Below are 24,911 nucleotides of genomic sequence, written 5' to 3'. Positions count from 1 at the left end.
AATGCTGAGGAGAAAGTGGGAGGTAAAACACGGGAGAGGGTAGGTTTAGGTGGTTTTTAAAAGTTTAGCTGTGAACTGGAGGCTTGAGAGCAGAAGCTGGATAAGAGCTTTAGAATAGTCTCCTTTCTTTTCCTTTTAGAAGTATTTTCTTTTTAAATAAGAGAGGCTCATATACATAGAAATGCTGGCAGGAAGGACCCGGCTGAGAGTATTAGCCTAATGATTTGAGAGAGAGGTGAACACATTTAGAGTCAAGAGGAGACAGGCTGCTGTGTGTATAAGTTGAGGCTTGATCTTAGAAAAACGATATATTTTCTTATAACAGAAGGAGAGGAGAGAATGGGTGCCCAGGAAGTCAGGTTTGTCAGTTTGGTGGTGGGAAATTGAGAGGTCTCATTAACTGGTGGTGTCTATTTCTTATGGGGAATAAAAAGATGCTTCTTACAAAATGTTTGAAAAATACTTGACCCATTGCTGCAAGAGGTAATTGAGATGTGAGTGACAGTTGACCCCAGAACCGGACTGGGCAGTGGGGGGCTCCTCAGCCCCACCCCTGTGCTTGGAAGGTACCTTCTCCCCACCATTTCCACAAAGGGAGCCACTTTCAAGGACACAGCCTTGAGGAAGCAGTGTGTTGTTGACACCATCTGGACAGTATACGTGACTCTGTATAACTTTTAAGACTGGTGGGTGTGTGTGGAAAACTACTCGTTTCATGACTGCTCAAGGCAAGCCTTATTATAAGTTCTCTTATGTTTTAAAACTGCCACCTTCTGATCTGGAGTGGTCTGCCTCTTTCTTTGGTTCCTCCATGCCCTTTGTGGATGGGGGACAGTTTCAGATTATACCCGGAAAACTCCCCAGGAGGTTGAGAACTAACACTAAGTTGACATAGATCTGAAGAATTTTTGAAGAGAATTTGGTAAAGTTTAATCAGAAACTATGGACGGAATAAAGCAGTGAAGTTCCTGTAAGCCCAGACATGATTGATTATAACGCCTGGCTGATGATTAGTCATGAAAGGACTCGGAGACCCAGGAGACTAGTAGGGGTGGGATGAGACCACTCTGAACAACGTCTACCCCAGTCCAGAAAGATGGCTGGAGATGATTAGCAAGAGTGGAAAACTGGAGAGAAATCAGTAGTGTCTTGCCTGTTCTGTGCCCTGCTAAAGACTTTACTTCTCTCTCCTCTTTCCTGGTTTCTTTTCCTGCTTCTGATGTTCAATCCTTGAGCGCCAATCCTGTCTCCACTCATCGTCTTCTCAATCTTTAGCCTGATTTCTTGCCCTGGTTCCTCACCCAGTATTTAACCTTCTTCTCACTCTTCTGGGCCCCTCTCCTGAAAATGGTTTCTTCATTACTTGTTGAAAATCGCGCCCTCCCTGCCCGCTTGCCTCCCATTTATCAGCATTTTCAATTCCTCCTATTATGTGTTTCTTCTCCTGCTTTTTAAAAAGCCACCTTGAATCCCCCTGTTGTCCCATTCTCTATTTGTCTACTAAAGAAAAAAGCCTACATTTTCAGTATTATTCATCCCAGTTTAAGGTAGATTATATTAAATGCTATCTTGAGCTGCTTTAAACGGTCTCAAATTTTATTTCTTAGAATTAAAAAAAGTAAAGAGTATCTAAAGAGGGATGTCTCATCAAGTGGAAGTTTGAGATAGCATTTTTTGTTAAAGGCAGGAGTGTCTGAAAGGGTTTTGCTTTGTTTTGTTTTTTGCTGCTTTGTTTTTAAAGTGGGCCCAATGATATTTGCATAGTCTCTGGAAAACCATTATGCAAACATTTACATATTTAGACTATTTAGAAAATTAGAGAGGATTGGAAAGACAATAAATGTCTTCATATATCTAAGTTATGGTCTATGAAAGAGGAGTTAGCTCTTCATAAAAAAAGTAAAGTATATTTTCATTTAAGCACCAAAAATGTGGGAAGCATTTGAGAAGCAGTTTTACCAGGTAGTCTGCAGATATTATAAGTCAGAAATTCTGAGTTGTTTTACTGTCACTAGGAGGCAGTTAATCAATAACACATATGGTCATGTATTGTATACAGAGTACTTTCCTGGCTTTGGCTAAAAAAGAACAGTGTATCCCAGAGTCAGCTCTCAAGCCCACCCTCTGATAGGGAGTAGGTGTAAGGAATGAATTTGATCTTCAAAATTCGAGTGCGAGAAATTTTTTTCTTCTATATTAGATAACTCTGGCACTGAGCCACATTGACTAGAGCAGTGATGGCGAACCTATGACACGCGTGTCAGAGGTGACATGCGAACTCATTTTTTTGGTTGATTTTTCTTTGTTAAATGGCATTTAAATATATAAAATAAATATCAAAAATATAAGTCTTTGTTTTACTATGGTTGCAAATATCAAAAAATTTCTATATGTGACACAGCACCAGAGTTAAGTTAGGGTTTTTCAAAATGCTGACACGCCGAGCTCAAAAGGTTCGCCATCACTGGACTAGCGTGTCAAGAAAGTCAATCATTGTTTCCAATGCTACAGAGATGTGCGCTGTAGAGATGCTCACTATAGCCCCCAAGGGCTATTGAAGGAGGTGACTTCCTCCAATCCTTCAAAGGCAAGTGTAGGAAGAGGCTTATTTGATGAGGTTTCTGGATTCCTAGGCACTGGAAGGGAGCAAAATGAAGAGCTCCACCATTCCCAGTCCCTGATGGATCACCGTTCTCTCTCCACTTCCATTTACAGATCCTCCTCCTCAAACCTTGGGTGATCTTCTTCTGTAGATAATTCAGCTGTAGAGTGTCTGCAGGCTTCGGCTCTGCAATATGAGGACTGTTCATTCTCTGGGGCACACAAGCTTGATTGCTCTTGTGGAGTGTACACACACACACACACACATACACACACATGAGAGAAAGAAGAAAAAATATTTTTCACAGGTTGCCTACAGCAGTAAGAATCAAATAAAAATGAATATCTCACTAAATTATCTTGCATATGAATACTGTAGGAAATATATTAATGACAAGGTATATTGCATCTTATATTGATACTCAGTCATGCAGCCTTTGTCAAATTTTTATTTTCCAGAGAGTCATATATTATTTCCAAATAAGTAAGAAACATATTAAAAAACCCCTTACTGACTCAACACAGTATGTGATATATTCACTAGTCATTTGCCATGACACTAAAAATAAACTTCATGTCAGCATTGGATGCAAGAATTGAAACATAATACACTTAAAGTATGATTATAATTTTTGAGTCGTGGAATATTTCTGAAAAGAAATTTCCAGCTATCAGGAGATGTTGTTCACCTTAGGGCAGTGGTTCTCAACCTTGGCTGCACGTTAGAATCACCTGGGAATCTTTTTAAAATCTTGATTTCTGGGCCTCATCCTCCGGAAATTCTGTTTCTTTGTTATGGGGTGGGGCCACAACATTAGTAACAAAGAAACAGAATTTCCAGAGGATAAGGTCCAGAAATCAGGATTTTAAAAAGATTCCCAGGTGATTCTAATGTGCAGCCAAGGTTGAGAACCACTGCCTTAGGGGAAGTGAACATCATGTTCAAGGCACCAACTTCACCAGAAAGTGAACTTGAAACTTTTATATCTCCTCATGAGGACAACATCTAGACCGACCAAAATAATCCTTGCAATGAATGCACTTAAAGCCTTTGTGCATGATTTGGAAACTTTTCAAAAGAAAATACAGGGCTCCTGAGTATGCATTCAATGCTTTAAAGACTAGCGCAGTGCTTCTCCAACTTTATTGTGCCCATGAATCACCTGGAGAACTTGTTAAAATGCAGATTTTCATTCCGTACATCTGGGCTGAGGTCCTGCAGTTCTAAGAGGCTCCCAGGTGATGCTGATGCTGTGGGTTTGCTGGCAACATGGAGCTGCAAGGTTGGTAGAGAAAACTTCATTCCTACAGAAACTGTAGTCAATGCTGGTAAACTGATCTTTTGCAATATGAACCGATCTTTCATACCAAAACACATGGGCAGTTATTTTCCTCTCAAGGAAACTTGGACCCAAATGTAATTTTTATTTTATTTTATTTTATTTATTTTTTTTTTTGGCTTAAACAAGACAGAAGTTTATTCTCGCTGTACACAAAAATCTGGGTTGGTACTTGAAGACTAATATAATGCTCTATACAATGAGGGACAAAGGTGAGGTTCCTTATATCTTATTGCCTTGTCATAGGTGGTGGCATTTACGTTCCAGGCAGCAAGCTGGAGGAAGGGAGAAAGAAGAGAGCAAAGGGTATGCATGTTCCATCTCATCTGAAAGATTCTCAGAAGCTGCTGCATAAACGCTTCTGCTTACCATCCCATTGATGTGAGTTTAGTCACATTATTGTACTTCCTTGCAAAGAAAAAGTGAAAGCTGCCGTCTCCATTCTGGGAAGCCATGTGCCAGGCCCCAGATGGGAGATTCTATCACCCTTGAATAAAGGGGGAATGGATATTAGGCAAGAACATCTTGGACTCCCAAATATCCACAAACACACTTTTGTTCATTCATAGAACACTGCTCTTCCATAAGGAAGATAACCTCCCAAATCCATCCAGTTCCTCTTCCAACTCAAAGTCCTTGACCTCTGGATATGCCTGGTGTTCTCTATCAAGGCCAGCTATAGCTTCTTGTGGTTTGGTAACCTATAAATGAAGGCATTCTATTACCCCATAAGCACTCAACATCTAGAGAAGGAGCAGAATAACGTCTATAAAGTTTTCCGTTTAGAAAAGAAGGGAATGAAAAATACAAAGAAGTACTATCACTAGCAGTTGTCAAATTTTGCTGGACTGGAATTATGAAGACTATCTTCTCTGCATTAGAAAAGCTCCTTGATTAGTCTCTCTGGTAGCTCTTGACTTTGCTGCATGGGAGGAATTCCCTAGTGCAATTTTTCTGTGACTCCTGACTTTCTCCTTAGGGAGGTTCTTTTTAACTTCACTCTCCTCCATGGCTGCATTGGAATACATGTTCCTAGAAGACGCAAATCAATCTCTCTCTCTCTCTCTCTTTCTCTCCTTAAAGAATTTTAAAGAGAAAAGAAGTGTTGGGGTCCAGCCCCAGCAGGTCCAGGGGTTCCCAAAGGTGTGGACGGAGTCGGCGAAGAAGGAATGACACGGAGACAGCATTCAGTTGGCCAGCAGCCTAGCCAGATTCTCTAGCCAGGTTCTCTAGCCAGGTGTTCTAGCCAGGTTCTAGCCAGGTTCTCACCAGGTTCTCCAGCCAGGTTTTTTTTCCCAAATGTAATTTTTAGAAAGTCTTCATTTATGGTGGCTCACCTGGCCAATGAAAGATTAAGAAAGATGAGGACCAGTCAAGGCAGCCCGAAGTCATACAGCAGTGTATCACATAGGAGGAAAGCAAAGCGCATTTTTTAATGCTTTAGTGCTGACATGCTTGGGGGAAAAATTGAACCACAGTTGTGATTGCACAGCAAGGAAATCAGCAGAAGAGAAAAATTAGATGCTAGGGGATAGTTTGAAGTCAGCAGTGATGGGACTGAGTGGGCGGGAGAGTTAATATTTTAAGTGGCTTATTTAGCAAGTGATGCTAAGAATGTGCCCCGGCATCATTTTGTGTTTTTTTTCCTAATATAACAAATGGTAACTGATTACATTTTTGTACCCAAGTAAAAAGACCCACCAAAACCTCTTTATAGAAAAATTTGACTGTCCTAAGCAAATCATTGCAAGCTTTTTCCTACCTTAAAAAATACTTAGAGATAGATTTTATTTTGAAATCCTGAGCTGCTTAAAAACTTTCTTCAGAAGGTATCAAAGAAGTATCTTTATTCCAGAATGCAGTAGAATCCTGGCAGTAGTAGTTAGAAATAATAAAATCAGCGAATGACATGCTCCTTGTCCCTCTGGGATGCGGGGTCACTGGGCAGGGTGTTTAGAGGTGGACAGATCCATTTATTTCTCTCTCCTCCTGAGAGGGGCCGGAAATGTATATTATCTCATAAAAAGGGGGCCACATTATTCTTCTCCTGAGTTAATTCTAACCTGCTTCTCATGTCTTTTGAAATCATATCCGAAGAAGCCTTCACAGCCTGAGTAAAAATGGAGAGCTTCCTTTTACTTTTCAATCACTTTTTACGTTCCTAAGGAAACAACTACCTTGTAAGTAATATAAAGTCTACATTTATTTTTTGCTGGGTTCTTGCCTTAAAAGTTGTTTCTCTCCTGTAGGCTTAGTTTCTGTTGGATTCATTCCTTTTCTCATCCCCCACCTGTCCATTCGTCTGTTCATGTTTCCTGACCCTTACAAACCTCAGGACCTATGAGAACACAATGCAATTTCCTGCTGATAATTACCCGGCTGTTTTCTGAAATAGTTCCAATATGAGAACCCCAAATTATGCATATACCACTTGAAAATGCTGTGGGTAAAAAGCGCACCGGGAATGGTGGTCTTTGCTTTAATAGTATTCTGAGCTGTGTCCAGTTTTTAAAAGGAAGGTCCTGTCAGTCAATCACCCCTCCTCCTCACTTCTACAAATTGGGCCGTTTACTCATCTGAAGGAAGTCTGAAGTGAGAGGCAATGTGTGGCTGGTGTGGGGTGTTCATTCCCTTTTCTCCATTTTTCATGTTTGGCTTAATGTTACTTCTCCAGGGAAGCCTCCCCCACGCCCCCAGATCAGATGAGTTACCCGGTTACTGTCAGCCCACACTGCTCTTTCCCAGCAGTCATTACAACTGCTGTTACATGTTTATTTGGGTGATTGTGTACTGAATGCCTGTCTTTTCCATCTGACCATATGGATGGTGGGGGTGGGAGGACCATGTGTCTACTGCCCTATCCTCAGCGCCTGTCATGGTGTCTGGCACATAGTGGGAGCTAAAATGTTGAATGAACAAATCGAAAAGTAACCATTAAAAAGACATTACATTCAATTTAACCTCTAATCAGAAAAAGTGCGTGTATTGAATTAACCTTTTTAATTTGGTTGTAACATTGCATAGGTACTGGTTATCATTTTCTAGAAATCACAGAGTTCTGAAATGCAAGGAAAGTACAAACAATAGTGTTCACTTTTTTTTTAAATAAGGAAAAATTGAAGATTGGGAGAAGCCATAGAATTAGTTGAAATATTGAAGTCTCTTCCTTACAAACTAAAGGTTTTAAACCCAAGTTGCTATTAGAAATTTTTAAAAATATATATATTTTATTGATTTTTTTTAATTCAATCTGTTTATTTACTTATTTATTTAATATATTTTATTGATTTTTTACAGAGAGAAAGGGAGAGAGATAGAGAGCTAGAAACATCGATGAGAGAGAAACATCGATCAGCTGCCTCCTGCACACCCCCTACTGGGTATGTGCCCTCAACCAAGGTACATGCCCTTGACTGGAATCGAACCTGGGACCCTTGAGTCCACAGGCTGACGCTCTATCCACTGAGCCAAACCAATTAGAGCTGCTATTAGAACTTTTGAATAAATATATGCCGGGTAGTTAGGCTTAAAAATTCCCCCACTACTAGCAACCTGATCAATTATAACAACTCTTTCCCTTAGGAGCTGCTGTGCTTTCTCATTGTAAAATGTAATTAGGAGATGTAAAAAAAAAAAGATTTATTAATCTTATTGGGTATAATTATGTTTGTTTACATGTAAATTCTTTCATGTTCACAGATTACTATTACTTGCCTTTCATTTTAAACAAAACAGGTTAGAAGTCAAATATCATTACCAATTTGATTAAAATCATTACACCCTTGAAAAAGAAAGGATATTATTTTATTTTCCAAAGAAATTCTAATCAGTTGGCCTAGTTTTAGGGGAAATTCCCATAACCAAACCAGAATGTCTTAGTGTAGATATTCTGCCAAAAGTATTGAGATCAAGTTATAAAAAAGCAACATAATGTAGGAAACTGGAGATCTGTGCAGCCATTCATCGATGTATTTAAAGTGTCTCATGGTTAATCATAAATGAGATGCTGGACAGATAGTGTCTGCCTGCTCTCAAATCTACCTTCTCTCTTTTGCCTTCTATTTGTGGCCCTGGGGGGCAACTCTCCAGACAACAGGTTCCCTTGCCCCTTGGTCTCCAGTGGGTTTGGTCATAGGGAGAGCCAGCAGGAGGTCAGGGAGGGAGGAGAAGTCAGGATATAGGTTTTTTTGATTCCTCCCTGTGGGGTTGGCTCTGTCCCTCCAGGGTGGTCACTTAAGAGAGAGATGACTTCTGTTCAAGACTCCTTCTCTCATCTCCTTAGCACCCCTCTTACTTTTGCTGGACTGTGGCTTTCTGCTGCCATTCCCTGTACTGTAATGCTGCCACAATTTGAAAAGAGTCCCCTTCTGAGCCCTCCTTGAGTCATCCTAATTTGAGTGTACCATCTCCCTGACTCATACAGTACCCTTGGAAAAGCTGTGAGAAATGTATCCTTTTACAATTCAGTAGAATATCTAAATGGACTATCTGAAACCAAGAAATGACTTCATAAATATAACATATTTATATGCTGTACTTTCAGGCACACATATGTACAAAGATGCACTCTTTAAGTTTTAAAATGTGCCTTCTATGACTTGATTTTCTTCATATTTGATGCAGGAATTTCAGATTCACCATCAGTAGCAAGCCATCTTTGATTTATTTACCTAGTGATGAGAATGAATTAACCTTGATTCTCCTCTCTCTGGTTGGCTTTGTTACTGGTGCTGTGCATTTGTTAGGAGGAAGGTTCTAGTGAGGGGTACAGTCTGCATCTTGGCCCATAATGGAATTAAACTTGTGACCTTAAACCTACTAGCATTATGCTATACTCAGCTACAGCATAACCAACCACAGGCCCATTTAGTGTGGGTATGGAGAGTTAGCTTATTCTGGATGAGCTGATGTTGGGAAGAAGGATAACAACAAAGTACAAGGCTCAGTGGTTGAGCATTGACCTATGAACCAGGAGGTCACGGTTTGATTCCGGTTGGGGCACATGTCCGGTTTGTGGGCTTGATCCCCAGTGTGGGGCATGCAAGGGGCAGTGGATCAATGATTCTCTCTCATCATTGATGTTTCTCTCTCTCTCTCTCTCTCTCTCTCTCTCTACCTTCCTCTCTGAAATAAAAAATAATATATTAAAAAAAATACAGCACAAGGAAATCTCTGTCTCTTTCTCCATGGCCTGCATGATTTCAATAAGCTTGCTCTCTCTCTCTCTCCCTCTCCCTCTCTCCCTCCCCCTTCCTCCCTCCCTCCCTCCCTCCCTCCCTCCCTCCCTCCCTCCCTCCCTCCCTCCATCTCTCTCTTTGCTAAGTTCCACCATACATCAAAATACAAAAATCTGTGTTCTTCCCTGAATCAACTGTGGGAATTCAACTGAGAAGATGAGAGGCAGGGACTGAATGTCACATTTGGAGCAGACAGGAAGCCTACTGCCTGTCCATTGTGCAGTTGGGATTGCTTTGAGCAGGTCTTGGTTCTGGAGGCAGGAGGTCCGACTCCTTATGCTTATCTAGTTTCTGACTATAACTCATGTTTTTCCACAAGCAACTAGTAGTTTTAATACCAGAGAGCAGTCAAGTCTGCAAGGACAAAGTTAGTGGCTGTAATCATTCTCTCTGGATGTAGCTCTAGTCTACAGCAACAACAAATCCATCCCAGGACCAGGTGGCAGGAAGCTATGGCAGTGATGGCTGCTGTTGCTAAGGCCAACAGCACTGAAGGAGTGCTCAGGCAAGCACCACCCCCTGGGGAGAGAGCACAGCTTCCAGCTGATCTTTCGCTGGAGAAAACCAATGGTGTTATTGAGTAGCATGCCCATCCCACCCTGCCACCCTCCACCAGTAAGTTTTACAATCAATGGACAAGGTTGTTTGCAAAGATAAATGAAGCACAAAAACCTTTTGGCAGGATTGATGTGTGTCACTCAGGTCTAAATTATCTTCTGTCTGCAAACCTGTCTTCGGATGTGTGCAAGTTTCTTACAGGAAGTCTTACATTTACTCTGATTCTGAGGGGCTTCCTCGGAGATGGGCTTTAGGTGGTTCATTGATCATCAGGGGTGTCTTGACTTCTTAAAGATCTTTGGCAAACCATAAACTGGGGGAAATGGATGCAAGATTGGTGCCATTTTGAGCAAACACAGAAAGTTTCAAACGTACCACAATGTTTTAATGCAAAACAGGAGGAAGCCTTAAAAAGGCAGTTGGAGTGGAACCAGAACCTTCTTGGACACTGATTGAGTATTTATGGTGTCTTAAAGTCCCTCTGCCTCCTCACATCTCAGTTACACTTTGTCTCATCCTCTCTGTTGAGTACAGTCACACTCTGGCAGCAAAAGAGAGAAACAGCCTGTGTGAGGGAGAGAGAAGAACTTGCGGCCCTGTCTAGAATGTCCATTGCACAGATAAAGATGAAAGAATCTGTAACTTTGGTCTCCAGAGGCAGATGGAAGGCCATGAGCTGTCAAAGTGTTTGGCAAGGTCGTTATGAAGCTTTCCTGGCCATGTTCAGCATTTCAAAGAGCTCCACGGCAGCTGTGTGCTTCCCTGCGATGTGTCTGCATGGATGTCACTGAATGTCCCTTACTTGATTTGGCCTGGAATTCTGTCACCTCAGCTTGGCAACAACAGATATCTCAAGCTGATCAGAAGCTTTAGCAAATGGATAGCTTTTTTAATAATGCAGAAATGAGAAATGTGTGACTTTTTGCTTAAATCGTTTTATAGAAAAATCTTTCCAAATTGCAATGCATGGAGGAAAATAATAAAAGGGGTCCTTGATTGATGGACAGACCAGTTTTTTTCAATGAATATTTATTGAACCCCTACTATGTGCTAGAAGCCCAGGTTACATTTGTAAACAACACAAAGAAGATCCCTGAAGGATCTCCATTTTAGTAAGGGAAACATGAGACACAAATTAACCCAAGTTGAGATCAATGTAATGAAGGAAATAAGTAGGGTGATGAGTTACTAATGTGGGTGGGGAGACCATGTTAGGTGGGGTAGTCAGGGAAGACCTGTTTGAAGAGTAGACATTTGAGGGAAGGATGAAGGATGGGAAGCCTGGAAGGATTTGGGAAAAACATACAACAATAGGCATGAGGTGTGGAGAAGAAAAGGGGCATGGCCTGATCAGGGAACTGGAAGGAAGCCAGGGTGGCTGGACCAGGTGAGTGAGGGGAAAGGCAGCCAGATGCCAAATCACAAGGTTCCTGTGGCAAGAGGTGTGGGCTGTATTTAAGAGCCAATTTCTCCACGTCAAGAGCAATGGAGAAATGAGTGAAGTGCTTTGAGCAAGATTTTGATATGAACAGATTTTTCTTTAATAAGATCAGTTCGGTTACTGATGTAGAATGGATCTGCGGGGCAAAAATGGATCTGAGCGGGGCAAGACTGGAAACAGGAAGAACGATTAGGTGGTTGTAGAAATTCAGATATCACAAAGCCTTCAACTGCAGTGTGGCGTTTTGCTCTGCCATCCCTGGGGCATGGCCTGAGATGGCTAATGGAACTGTAGACATGTCCTAGTTCTTGCCAGTGGGAAAGAGGGAGGGACTTGAGAAAGGCATGTCCTTTCCCTTTAAGGACACTTTTCAGAAGTTACACTCGCCACCATGTTAGTGACCATAGCTGCAAAGAAGGGCTGGGAAATATAGTCTCCTCCTGTGTGGCCAAGCCCTAGATAAAAATCTAGGTTCTATCTAGAAGTAGAGAGCTCTAGAGGACAATAACTTCTATTAAAAATATATTTTATTGGCAAGTATATACATTTATATACACACAATATCTATATATTATATATATATATATATATATATATATATATATATATATTTTTGGTAGAAACCTATATTTGTGTGTACACACACACACACACACACACACACACACATTAATCAAAATAGTCAAGTGGCTCTAAATGAGTTTCTTTCATTTGAAATGGAACTTCTGCTTCCTTGAGCTCCAAGTCAGACTTTTGGACTTTCTCAGAGTTTTAAGTCCAAGATTCACAGAATAACTAACTAAATGTGGATCAAGGTATTTGTTTTACTAGCAGCTGAGCAAATACCAAATAACTCCCCAGACATGTGGCTGTCCGTTAAAGACTGTAGTGGAAAGAATTCAGTGTGGACTTGAGGTAAAAATGGTGCTTCCTACTCCCACACCCCTACTGAACCTCGGGGCCCGCTCTGCCTGCATGGAAAACTTGAAGTCCACTCATTCAACCCATGACCAGGGCTTCAGGCCTCTCTCACACACCTGGTTGTCAGTGGAATATGGAGAGGAGCGGGGTGGGATACCTCCCTAACACGGAGGCCCTGCCTGGTCTTACCCTGCAGAGAAAAGAAGCCTGGGGTGTGCGGTCAGCACTCTTGCCCAATAAATATAGAGTTCTGGTCTCCCCTAAGTAAAAGATGGAGATCTAGGTAGGAAATACTCATCCTGGAACTGCCCAAGAAGGCTGAGGAATCCCCTCTTCTGTGGGCTGAAGTGAAAATGTAGTAAGAGAAGGAGTTTTTCATAACCAAGACAATCAGAAAAGTGGAAGCTAAAGCAAAATTTTAAGGAGGGTATGGTGATGAGTATCTTGAGTCGGGCAATTAATTGCCTCAAAAATGCTTTATTTGGGTTATGGAAATATGGCTTTATTTTAAGCACACATCATATTATGAAACCTCAGCACAAGGAAGATAAGAAATAAAAGAAAAAGAAAAAGCAGCCCTGGCCAGTGTGGCTCAGTTGGTTGGGTGTCGCCCGGTGCACCTAGAGCAGTGATGGCGAACCTTTTGAGCTCAGCGTGTCAGCATTTTGAAAAACCCTAACTTAACTCTGGTGCCGTGTCACATATAGAAATTTTTTTTTTATATTTGCAACCATAGCAAAACAAAGACTTATATTTTTGATATTTATTTTATATATTTAAATGCCATTTAACAAAGAAAAATCAACCAAAAAAATGAGTTCACGTGTCATCTCTGACACATGTGTCATAGGCCATCACTGACCTAGGGGTTGTCTGTTCAGTTCTCAGACAGGGCACATGCCTGGGTTGTGGACTCCATCCCTGGTTGGGAATGTGCAGGAGGCAGCCGATCGATATTTCTCTCTCACTGATGTTTCTATCTCTCCCTTCCCCTCTCTCTAAAAAAATCAATAAAAATATCATTTAAAGAGAAAAAGAGCAAAATGTCAGGTGTTTTCAAATAATGCAAGTGGATGCCTTAATGTACTGAGAGAGAAAAGAAAGGAAAAACGACATGTAAGGACAGTGGCGGAGAAGGCTGGGTGGGACAGTGGATGGAGAAGGGCGAAGAGGGTAGGGCAAGTTTGAGGGTAGGGAAGGGTGGCAACAATGTCCCTCCCACAGAAACCTGGAGGAGAGGGCATGTTATTAGGCCTCTGGCACACTCAAGGGGTAATTCAAGGAAGGTTAACGAAAGAACTATTTATAAGGTGTGGGCACAGTGAAAGGAACCAGCACAGGCCGAGGAAGCACTCAGGCACTGGCAGCAGGGGCAGGACCTGAAGGGACAGGGTAGAGAGTAGTCCCTGGAACCTGGCAAGAGCTTTTTTTTTAAAATATATATTTTTATTGATTTCAGAGAGGAAGGGAGAGGGGGAAAGAGATACAGACATCACAGATGAGAGAGAATCATTGATCAGCTGCCTCCTGCACACCTCCTTACTGGGGATGTGCCCGCAACCAAGGTACATGCCCTTGACCGGAATCGAACCTGGGACCCTTTAGTCTGCAGGCTGACCCTCTATCCACTGAGCCAAACCGGTTAGGGCCCTGGCAAGAGCTTTAGCTGCCAATGAGGGTTCGGGTAGAGAAACACTGGGTTAGTGGGGAAGGAGATGGGGAAACCAGTGCTCTGACTCCTATCTCCTTCTCTCCAGTCTCTCATTGTCTCCCACTGGCTGGACTCACCGAAAGCCTGAGGCAAGGGACCCGGGTGCTGCAGTCAGTCATAGAGCACCTCCTAGGACACGCAGTAGGACAGAGAAGGATCGAGAAGGACACAGAATACAGCCTGTGCAGTGTTTTGGTGGAATGCAGGGTAGGAGGTTGTGGGAAAGAGGCTGTACCAAAATTCCTGCCACACTTTAATTAATTAATTGCCTCCAAACAGTCATTGAGCTTTTCCTCAGCCAGGTGCTGGGGATACCAACAAAATTGACAGAGACTTTGTTCCTGAGAGGCTCATAAGCCATTGTGGTTCCTAATGTCAGATGATGGAGACTATGGGAGCCAGGGTGTCTGAGAGAGCTAGTGAAAGCTTCCCAGGGACGTAGACATTGCTTTGTGCAGAAGATCTCCAAGCGAGGGAGAGAAGACAGTCAACACAGGGACTCGCAGGGGCAGGGTGCTGTCAGGGTGTGGCAGGGAAGACATGAGGTTGGAATGAGGATGGGACAGAGTCTGATATCTGAACTCCATGAACCAGGCTGGAGTTTGGATATTATCCTTTGAGTGGGCAAGTGGGAGTTAACAGAGTTTTATGTAGGATGTTACTTCTTCCAAAGGATGGGAGCGCTGATGCAGAATGCTCCCCCTAACACCTCCTGTCTTTTCCCTCTCATTTCCCTCTCTACTTCTATTCCCCACCCACCACCTTTTTAGTGTTGTTGTTTCTGGGAGAGGAAAGCTCCAGGGCGAAGGGATTAATTAGGATGGATTTAATGTAGGGAAAAGCAAAAGAAACATTGTAGGTTTATAAAAAATTTCCACTTGGGTTGCCAGTAGGGCTTTAATTCGAGGGAGGTGGAAATATTGGGGATGCTGGCACAGAGACTAAAGTGCATAAGGAGCCAATGCTTTGTGGTCAGTCATAATAAAATAAGAATGAGGTATGATTTCATGACAACTTGAAAAGTTGTCTTAAAATACTATCCACATACCCTGATGTCTATTATTGTAGATGGCAACACAGCAAATGTTGAACAAATGGAAACACAGACACATACTCTCACACCACTTTTTCCACAAGATGATAGGCAAAGAGAAAACTCTTCAAGAGTTTGGGGAGAAAGTCCTTTATCCAATTAGTCAAACAACCATCTTCTATCTGCACTTTTATTTTATACCCCCTTTACACCTGTTTAATTAATCCTAAACACGATGCTGACTGCTAATTAAACAGCCCTGAAAGTGACTGACTGAAGGTAGTAATTTGAGATAATTAGTTTTGGGTTCAAACACTCAATTTTCACACATTGTGCTCCTTTTTAGAAAGGGGTGGCTCATTATTATAGGCAGGGTGGGGGTTGTGTAAGGCATTTTACTAATGGACTCTGAGTAGCTCCTTGGCTACTGGACTCTGACTAATCCTCTGTGAAAGGTAATTCAAGGAAGGTTAACAAAAGAATGATTCTTAAGGTGTGGGCACAGTGAAAGGAACCACCACAGGATGAGGAAGCACTCAGGTACCAGCAGCAGTGGCAGGACCTGAAGGGACAGGGTAGAGAGTGGTCTCCGGAACCTGGCAAGAGCTTTAGCTGTGGATGAGGGTTTAGGTAGAGAAACACCAGGTTGGTGGGGAAGGAGATGGGGAAATCAGTGCTCTGACTCCTGTGGGACTCACCGAAAGCCTGAGGCAAGGGACCCAGGTGCTACAGTCCTAGAGCACTCCTAGGACATGCAGCAAGCAGGGCAGAGAAGGCATGGCAAGGAAAGATGCCATATCATTTGCTATAGAATGCTCCCCTAAGCACACGTGCACGTACACACACACACACACACACACACACACACACACACACACCCCACATTCATCTTCACAGAATTCCTCCCAAAGTGAAGGTCAAGCTGCTGAATACGTTTCATTGGAACACAGAAATGCACATGCTCTTGATCGTTGGGAAAGTTTTACCTAGTGAGGGGTAGCTCTCACTGAGTCATCTATTGTCTACTTCCAAGGTCCTCTAGAAGCAAGCCAAAAAAGGTGAAAAAGGCCAAGATTTGGTGTGTGGTTAGACATGCGAAGGTGTGTCCTTGCTGAGTAGTCATGTATTACAAAGGCACAAAGACTAATCAAGGGAATAGCCTGCCGAGACGTGGCCAGTGTATCTGGCAGAGAAAGCAAAGGAGGCAGGTCAGACTCATTTTTTTGTGGACCCACAGTGTTAACAAGCAAGTTAACTTGGTCCCACTAGGATATTAGGACCAGGAAGAATTGGGGTTACATAGGCTAACTCATTGTTATAGACAATATAGAGAGATAGAGGTTGTACAGGAGCTGGATGGACCCTGCAGCACCCTGGAGAGCTCCAAGCACATTCTTTTACTTCTGCTTCCTTTGTAACTCGGGCTTTTTAAATCTTGAGAAGTTCAGTGTCACTTCACTGGCCACCATTATGGAGCAGGACTCTCTAGATCAAAGGAACCCAGATGTTGAGAGCTTTACACAGATGTGAAGAGGAGAATCAAAACGTTACATGGATTGGGAACCATTGGCCTGGGGTTGTTGGGTGAGGGTTGGATCCCAGAGTGTGCAGGCCTGTATGGGAAGATGGAACTGCAGGCTCTCTGACATCAGGGCACCGATATTGGCTGTGGGATCTGGTGGAGAGCGAAGTTAATTGTTTTATGGATGAGCCAAACTTGCATTTTTAATTAAGCACCCTGAGTTAGGGCACCTTGTAGTCATTTTGGCCTCTGAACTTTCACACCTCAGCATGGTAGCAGAGGGGTGATGAGATACACAGTTGCACAGCTCACCCTCCCAAATTTCCTCTCTCCTTTTACTCTTTATAGTTTTCTTGGGTGAGCACACACTTTAACTAGCACCTCCAGTGTGTTCCCACCTTTCTTCACCTTCAGTCTCAAAGACACTCAAACTCCAGATCCCCCAATATTATTGCCCACTATTTAGAGGTTTTCATTCATCTCACAAGAATCTCAAAAGAGGCAAATCAAAAGTTAAACTTATTTTTTTTTTTTTGTCTGACAAATCTCTTTTTTAAAAAAAATCTATCTTGGTAAACAGAAAATATCAGGGATCTTAGTGGCCGAAGTCATAAAACTTAGAGTCATTCCACATTTATCCTCCTCGCCTGCACCTTTCCTTGTCTTTCAGATATAGGTTCTACACCTTTCCTTTCCCCCCTTCATCACCCGGCTTCTATCTAGCTTTGCAGTTTCATTTTGACAGTCCTGCCCTACTGCCCTACTTTCCTGCCATCTGAAAAGCTGCAGTCCCTGGGGTCTGCCATGCCTTAGCCCACTCTGTGCTGTTGGACATGCTGTTCCTGTGGATGCGATGTCCTGTCCCGCCTTGTTGGCCAGATTCCCTGATCTCCTGTACCGCCTCCGGACTTCATGTGCTTCCTTGTACTTCTTTAGCAACATGTTTTCTTCTGTGAGACTGAGAGTCCTCACTTGGATATATGAATGAATGTTACATTTTAAAAGGTTTTTAGGGGGAGATTTGTGGCATGTAGTTATTTGTTACTCGGTTTGAATATAGTGAGGAGAAATGACCTAGGATTTCTAGTTTTGAAAATCTTCTAGCAGTTCACCCCCTTTATATCAGGAAGTTTGTTTTCCCAAAGAAATTATTGTATGGGTTTCTGTTTTGTAATGTTTTTTTGGGAGAAGTTGGAAAAAATTTTTTATTTATTAAAAGATACATGGTTGGCTATTCCCAAAACTTTTTGTGGTACTCAATCATTATATTAATAATCAGTGAATAGGCTTGAAAAGCTATTTATTTAAAACTAGTGGCCCGGTGCACGAAATTCATGCGGGGAGTGGGGGGGCGGTTTCCTCAGCCCAGCCTGCACCCTCTCCAATCAGGGACCCCTTGGGGGATGTCCGACTGCTGGCAGTGGAACATCCCTCTCGCAATCTGGGACCACTGGCTCCTAACCATTCATCTGCCTGCCTGCCTGATTGCCCCTAACCCCTCTGCCTGCCTGCCTGATTACCCCTAACCTCTCTGCCTGCCTGCTTGATCGCCCCTAACTGCCTCTGCCTGCCTGCCTGATCACCCTAACTGCCCTCCCCCGCCAGCCTGATCTTGCCCCCAACTGCTCTCCCCTGGTGGCCTGGTTGCCCCCAACTGCCCTCCAATGCCGGCCTGATCTCACCCCCAATGGCCCTCCCCTGCCAGCCTGATCTTGCCCCCAACTGCTATCCCCTGCTGGCCTGCTCACCCTCAACTGCCCTCCCCTGCTGGCCTGATATCAACCCCAGCTGCCCTTCCTTGCCAGCCTGATCACCCTTAACTGTCTCTGCCTGCCTGATCACCCCTAATTGCCCTCCCCTGCTGGCCTGATCTCACCCCAACTGCCCTCCCTGCTGGCCTGATTTCGCCCCCAACTCCCCTCCTCTGCTGGCCAATTTGGTTCTGATTGGTCGGTTTCTATGCCAGTCAGCGTCTTGGGCCTATCAGTGGGGCCTGATCAGAAAGGCAGCCCCAGTGGAGGCCTGGAGAGAAATGGAGGCGTGGCTGCTGGCCCAGCCTGGAGAGAAAGAGAGAGGCAAGTGCTAATCAACAGCTGCCACACAGGCTACAGATAAGACCCTGCTTCTCTCTTTCAGGCCTCTCTCCGGGCCTGATTTGCAGCCCCCTCAGCAGTCAGTGCTGGGTCGGCATGGCAACCCAGTGCTGACTGCAGGACTGAGTTCTGGTTGGTTGAGCCTCTGGTAGTGATGGACTCAGGGTTTTTATATATTAGGATAATTTACTGCTGGGGTCGGCGAAGAAGGAATGACATGGAGACAGCGTTCAGTTGATCAGCAGCCTAGCCAGGATCTCTAGCCAAGTTCTGGTCAGGATCTCCAGCGAAGTTCTGGTTAGGATCTCCAGCCAGGTGCTGTGTCCATGTTCTCTTGCTAGGTTCTCCAGCCAGGTTCTGTCCAGGTTCTCCAGCCAAGATCTGTAGCCAGGTTCTGTCCAGGATCTTTTGCCATGTTCTCTCACTAGGTTCTGTCTCTAGGTTCTGTCTAGGATCTCCAGCCAAGTCCTGTCTCTTGGTTCTCTCTCTAGGTTCTCTGTCTTGTTGTCTTGTTACATCTGTATTTATACCAGTTGATTTTAATCCTGTCAATATCTATTGCAAAGGTTAGGGCGTTTCTTATCTCCATTCCAGGGAGTAAAGATTATGTAGCTTAACTACCCGCCTGGCACTTAGTTAAGGGGTTGTATCCCCTCCCTAACCTCAGGGAAAGATCCCCACCTGGGGAAACAACCTTTCTCGGAGAGGTGACCTTGGTTAAAACACATGGTGCTAAAGGGAGCAAACATATTAAGAACAGTATGCTATATATGCCAGGTCCATTGAAACATATGCTGTGCAGATGTTTCTTTCCTGCAGCGACTGTGTCAAGCAGCAAGGATGGACCGGCTCCCGGCAAATTCCCCCTTTTTTATTTTTTAAATGATAGTTTACCAAAAATATAATCTTAAAACTGAAATACTAAGTGTACAAAAAATCTCATATTAAAGTCTCTGTTCGTCATTGTGTAGCCATTCTGTTCTAAAGCTAAAACAATGTCAGAGGTTGACCTTTCTGATGCATGTCTACACCTTCACTGCTGCCTCATTTCTGCACAGATCTTATCACAGAACAAAAAAGCAACAACAACAACAACAATAACATGCATAAATATTTTGCCTTGCTTTCAGAAACAGTGGAATCTGAAGCAAAACTACATTTTTTTCTTGTTATTTAGAAATGTTCTTTGAAAGAAAGTGAGCCTACAGACCAATGTAAAAGACTTTCTAATTACATTGTTGCTCATAAAACCTTACTTCAGCTTCAGGTTGCTGTGTCTAGGTTTCTGATATAGTGTTGGCTGTCCAGTCTCTTGTGACAATCCATCATTCCGCACGATTCCTCACGGGTTGAAATGCCCTGTCCTTTGTTTTGCAGATACCTCAAATCAGCTATGCATCCACAGCCCCTGAGCTAAGTGACAACACCAGGTACGACTTCTTCTCTAGGGTGGTCCCGCCTGACTCTTACCAAGCACAAGCCATGGTGGACATTGTGACGGCCCTGGGGTGGAATTATGTGTCGACGCTGGCTTCTGAGGGCAACTATGGAGAGAGCGGTGTGGAGGCATTCACTCAGATTTCGAGGGAGATTGGTAAGCATTTATTTATCGGTGATTGTGTTTGGAGGTGACAGGTTGCGGGAGTCCTATCACCTCCAAGCACTTTGTGATCTGCATGGAGTAATTAGAGCTCCTACAGATGCGTGACCTGGGCTGTCCATTCGAGGGAGAAGCTGGGTTTATTATAAATGTTTGTGTTGTTCATGGCCCATCAAGGTGACACTTCGGTGCTAATTCAGGAAATAGAGCTTCTGACTCAGGCAGACATTTTTAAAAGTTGTCTGTTTTGACAAGGGAGTTGGCTGGTGCATAAGAGCCACTGTAAATTTGAATAAATGACATACTTTCTGATTGTTCTAGATGGAAGTTTACATTAGCAAGTCATTAAATTAAAAAAAAAGGCAGTGGAATTTACATCGAACTCTAGAGGGATTAAGACTGGTAATCATTTTAAAACAATACTGAAGGAGCCCCCAAGGCTATGCTTCAGTGATATTGTGATTGTCATATTTGACTTCTTGTATTTTTAGTCTTACCTTAAACAGTGAAGCTTACAGTGGGATGAAGGGCAAACTGTAAAAACGTGGGTTAGAACAAGGTGCTGATGAACTCCATTCTGGGTTTTTTCAAGGTGCTTATCCAAATCTCTACAGTGGTCTCACCAGGTTCATGTTTACTTATGAGGTTGTAAATCCATTCCACTGTGTAGGAAAGAAGCAGAGCAACACAAAACACACTTAGAGGACAAACCTTATTGCTGATTGGTCAACAACACAACTTCGTCGATGAAGGGAGATATATTACTGTTACTTAACAAACACTCTTAAGAACTACTGAATAAAATTTACATATTTTTTTCCTCTAAGCGTAATATTTTGTGGAAAAAGGAAAGTGCCTATTGGTGATTTTGAACTTGAGAGAAGAAACTATGTTGATAATTTCTTGTTTTTCTTGGAGACTTCAACTCAGGAAAAGATCAGGGCAGTGATTTGGTCTTATCCGTAATTAGCAAGGACAAAGGGTTATTGGAATAATTTATTGGAATAAGGTCTTCTCTTGAAAGATTTGCAGATGCCTGGGATCTGTTTTGCATATAATAGGGCATGAAGATTTATTTTACACATTATTTGGTATGTTTATAATTTGTTCCAGTGCCGTGTTGCTGCATAAGGGCTAGAAAAGGCGAAAAGGCCTGGTGTTGCTGGACAGATTGGATTCACTGATTTAATCAGCCAACTATTCACACCTGTTGTTAAGTGTCCACGATGCCATAATGTTTGCTCTTTGGAATTTAAAATTATATCATCATTGCTATAAAAATGATTCAAAACACTTTAAATGCTGGCAAGTTATATTACCTTCTTGGATAAGAATGCCAAATTTGTCTTTAGAGGAAATGCTCACTAAAATGAAAATAATAGCTTCTGGAATTAGGATTAATGCATTATTTATGTAGCGGATGTCAGTTCTCACCAGAATGGTAATTCCACAAGAGAAAGGAAACTAATAGAGTATGTATTGAAATTCTAAGTCTTCTGTGGTGATCCTACGTACTCTTTAACTACAGGACACAGTTTGTGTGCATGAAACAGATGACTATGAAAAATTAAATACGGGACACAATCTCCCAATTGTTGGAGAATCTGATAGAATGCATTGTTCTAAAAGTTAAGTGAGATTGTAGTTTTATACTTTTGACTAAAAAAAAGCAATACTAGTTTCAGTTTTTATGGAGCATTGCTAACTTTGGTAACATTGTCACATCAAAGGATTCAGATGGTGCCATTCATTATTCCCATTTCTATCTTAGTCATTATTATAGGAGAAAACAATTTTAGTGCCTTGTGTATGCTCCTGATGAGTGCAATGTGTTTTCTTCTATGTCGATCTTTTCAGTATTCTGAGACTTGATTGGCTGTCCATTCTATTTCCATTCTCACTTATCTGGGGATGGAGGAAGGCTGGATTGTCAATTAATATGCAGAATGCTGAAAAGGCCAAATTAGTATCATACTAGAGTATGCCATGGAATATATTAAATATCAAAATCATTCCTCATTTAAATGACAAAGATTTTATCTAGAACAGAAATAGCTGAAAATGAGACCTTTTACATGACAATGATATTAATGGGGTTGGCAAATGGTAGCAACTTAACCCATTCTGAAGTGAACTGATGGCTCTAATGAAAATTCATTAGTTCTGTAACATTTGCTTCTCTTACTATAATATTAGTGACATCTTTGTCACTGTGTTAATAGTGTGTTTTCAAAAATTTTAGTATCTTGACTTAGGAGTCAAGTAATAAATTTATTTTCTGTAGCATCTGCCTATTAATAAAATTATGTATTTTCCCAACTCTTATAAATTTTCCTGTACTCTGTTCTGAATTTCTCCCTTTAGCAACATTCATTACTAAGAAATTTCAATGTAAATTGAGGCTTCCTATGTTTTAGCTCTGATTAATTTAGACAAATCATGGAATATAGTGAAATGAAAATCTGTTTAGTGATAAATTGCTTGTACGGTTTGATTAGAACATTTTTCATTTTGACACGACCTGAGACTTGGGCATGGGTCTTTCCTGAATCTTGAACGAAGTTATGAGTAAGTGATGGTCATGAACAGAGACGCCAGTGATGGTTCTTCTCTAGTCAAGATCCTTCTGAGGGAGACAGGGACAGGAGCTATTTGACCAAATAAAGACAAATAGCATCTTGGTACCCTAGCTGTTATAGTCTCCCCCCAATGAATCCTTTACTGTAGGATTTTCACTGAAGAAGGCAACAAAATATATTTGAGATCAGCAAATAGCACAATTTGACTGAAGCATAGTTTGTGTCGTGAGGTATGGGAGACACAATAAGAAGGCTTGACAGGGACACCTAGTTGAGTATTCCATGCCATAGGGTGGTAATTTTATCTTTTATGTGCCAGACGATGGAGGAAAATGCTGAGGAGCAAGGGGTCTATCAGGATGTGTATTTAAGATTGTGCAAATGAGAAGTGGAAGATAAGGGGACCAGCTGAGAGACCACTGCAATATCAGTCTCAGTCTGCTAAGTAGGAGAAATGGGGAGATGCTGGGCAAAGCATATAGACTTTCAGTTATGTAGGAGATGTAATGTACAGAATTGTCACTAGAGTTAATTATTAAGAGAGTTGATTTAAGTGTTCTCACCTCGCACACACAAAATAGTAACTGTGTGAGGTGATGGATATGTTAACTAGTTTGTGGTAATCACTTCTCAATGTTTATGTATATCAAAATGACATGTTGTACACCTTATATTTATGCAATATTGTTGTCAATTATACCTCAACAAAACTGGAAAAATAAAATTGGTATAAATGAAAAAATAAAAAAGGCATGGGAATAATGGCCAAGACTTAGCAGTGGAAAGCAAAAGAGGGTGGCAGAGTGTTCTCTTCTCTTTTTAAAAAATCCTCACCTGAGGATATTCTTTCCACTGATTTTTTTTTTTGAGAGAGTGTAAGGGAGGGAGGGTGGGAGAAAGGGTGAGAGAGAGCAAGAGAGTGAGAGAGTCATCAATGTAAGAGGGACACATCGATTGGTTGCCTTCCACATGAGCCCTGACAGGCTGGGGATCAAACCCCTCGACTGAGGTACATGCCCTTGACTGGGAATCGAACCCTGGACACTCTAACTACTGAATCACACTGGCTAAGGCAAGTGTTCTTTTCACTTGATGAGTTTATGGCCATGGAAAGGCCCCAAGTCCCCTTGAAAAATATTTTCATGATGGGAGATGGTAGGAGTTCTTGTGGAAAAATTCAAGGATATCGAACAGATTTTCATAAGAGAACAGGAACTTTTATGAGCGGAATAGCTGAATGTGTGTGTGGTACAGAAAATCAAGTAGTGTCCTTGTGAGGGGGTATATTAGTTCCCTAGTGCTGCCATAACAACATACCAAAACCCAACAGAAATGTATTGTCTTAGTGCTGTAGGCTAGAAATTTGAAGTCACTGTGTCAGCAAGGCCATGCTGCTTCTGAAAATTGTAGAGGAGAATTCTTCTTTGCCTCTTTTAGCTTCTGGTGTTTGCTATTAATCCTTGGTATTTATTGGCTTGTAGACACATCACTCCAACCTCTGCCTATGTCATCACATTTCTCTCTTCTCCATTCCTGTGTATTCTCTTCTTTTTTTTTAAAAAAAATATTTTATTGATTTTTTACAGAGAGGAAGGGAGAGGGATAGAGAGTTAGAAACATCGATGAGAGAGAAACATCGATCAGCTGCCTCCTGCACATCTCCCACTGGGGATGTGCCCGCAACCCAGGTACATGCCCTTGACCGGAATCGAAACTGGGACCTTTCAGTCCACAGGCGAATGCTCTCTCCACTGAGCCAAACCGGTTTCGGCTGTATTCTCTTCTTGTAAGGATGCCAGTCATGTTGGATTAAAGACCCATCCTACTCTAGCATGACCTCATCTTAACTAATTACATCTGTGGTGAACCTCTTTCCATATAAGGTCACATGCTGAGGTACTGGGGTTAAGATATCAGCATATCTTGTTGGGAGACACACTTTAATACCCATTAACAGGGGGCAATAGTGAAGAAGGGTGTACTTAGGGAGATAATTTCCAGTGACAGGGGTGGGAGTTAGACCAGAAGGACAACAGACTAGCAATAAAGATGAGACCGAATTTTGTTAATGGAGAAGCCTGTAATATAACCAGTTCTGAAGTTCCTTTGGTGTGTTTCAGAATTCTACTCTCCCAATCCTGCCTACGTGGGTAGATTGGGTTATCTAATGGATAATTCAGGGTTCCAGGCTGGGGAAAGTGGTGGGATCCTAGTGTCTGACTTTCCCAGGATCCTAGGTAGTCAAGAGCTTCCCAGTAGGACCGCAATGGGCACT

The 24,911-nt window shown here is 42.3% G+C and overlaps 1 protein-coding gene across 6 annotated transcripts in view; it reads left to right on the top strand.

The window, feature by feature from the left end:
• Positions 1-24,911, top strand: part of GRM8 (glutamate metabotropic receptor 8) — a 735,586-nt gene that overhangs the window by 126,876 nt on the left and 583,799 nt on the right. For all 6 annotated transcript variants that reach the window (XM_070425024.1, XM_070425027.1, XM_070425023.1 and 3 more), the window contains exon 3: positions 19,835-20,051. In XM_070425024.1, coding sequence (XP_070281125.1) covers positions 19,835-20,051 — 217 coding nt within the window. The remainder of the gene's footprint in view (positions 1-19,834; positions 20,052-24,911) is intronic.

The sequence above is a fragment of the Myotis yumanensis genome, unplaced genomic scaffold (genome assembly GCF_028538775.1).
Source record: "Myotis yumanensis isolate MYYU_CA2020_CCGP unplaced genomic scaffold, mMyoYum1.0.hap1 SCAF_9, whole genome shotgun sequence".
Classification (NCBI taxonomy): domain Eukaryota; kingdom Metazoa; phylum Chordata; class Mammalia; order Chiroptera; family Vespertilionidae; genus Myotis; species Myotis yumanensis.
This window is presented reverse-complemented; position numbering and strand designations above follow the sequence as displayed.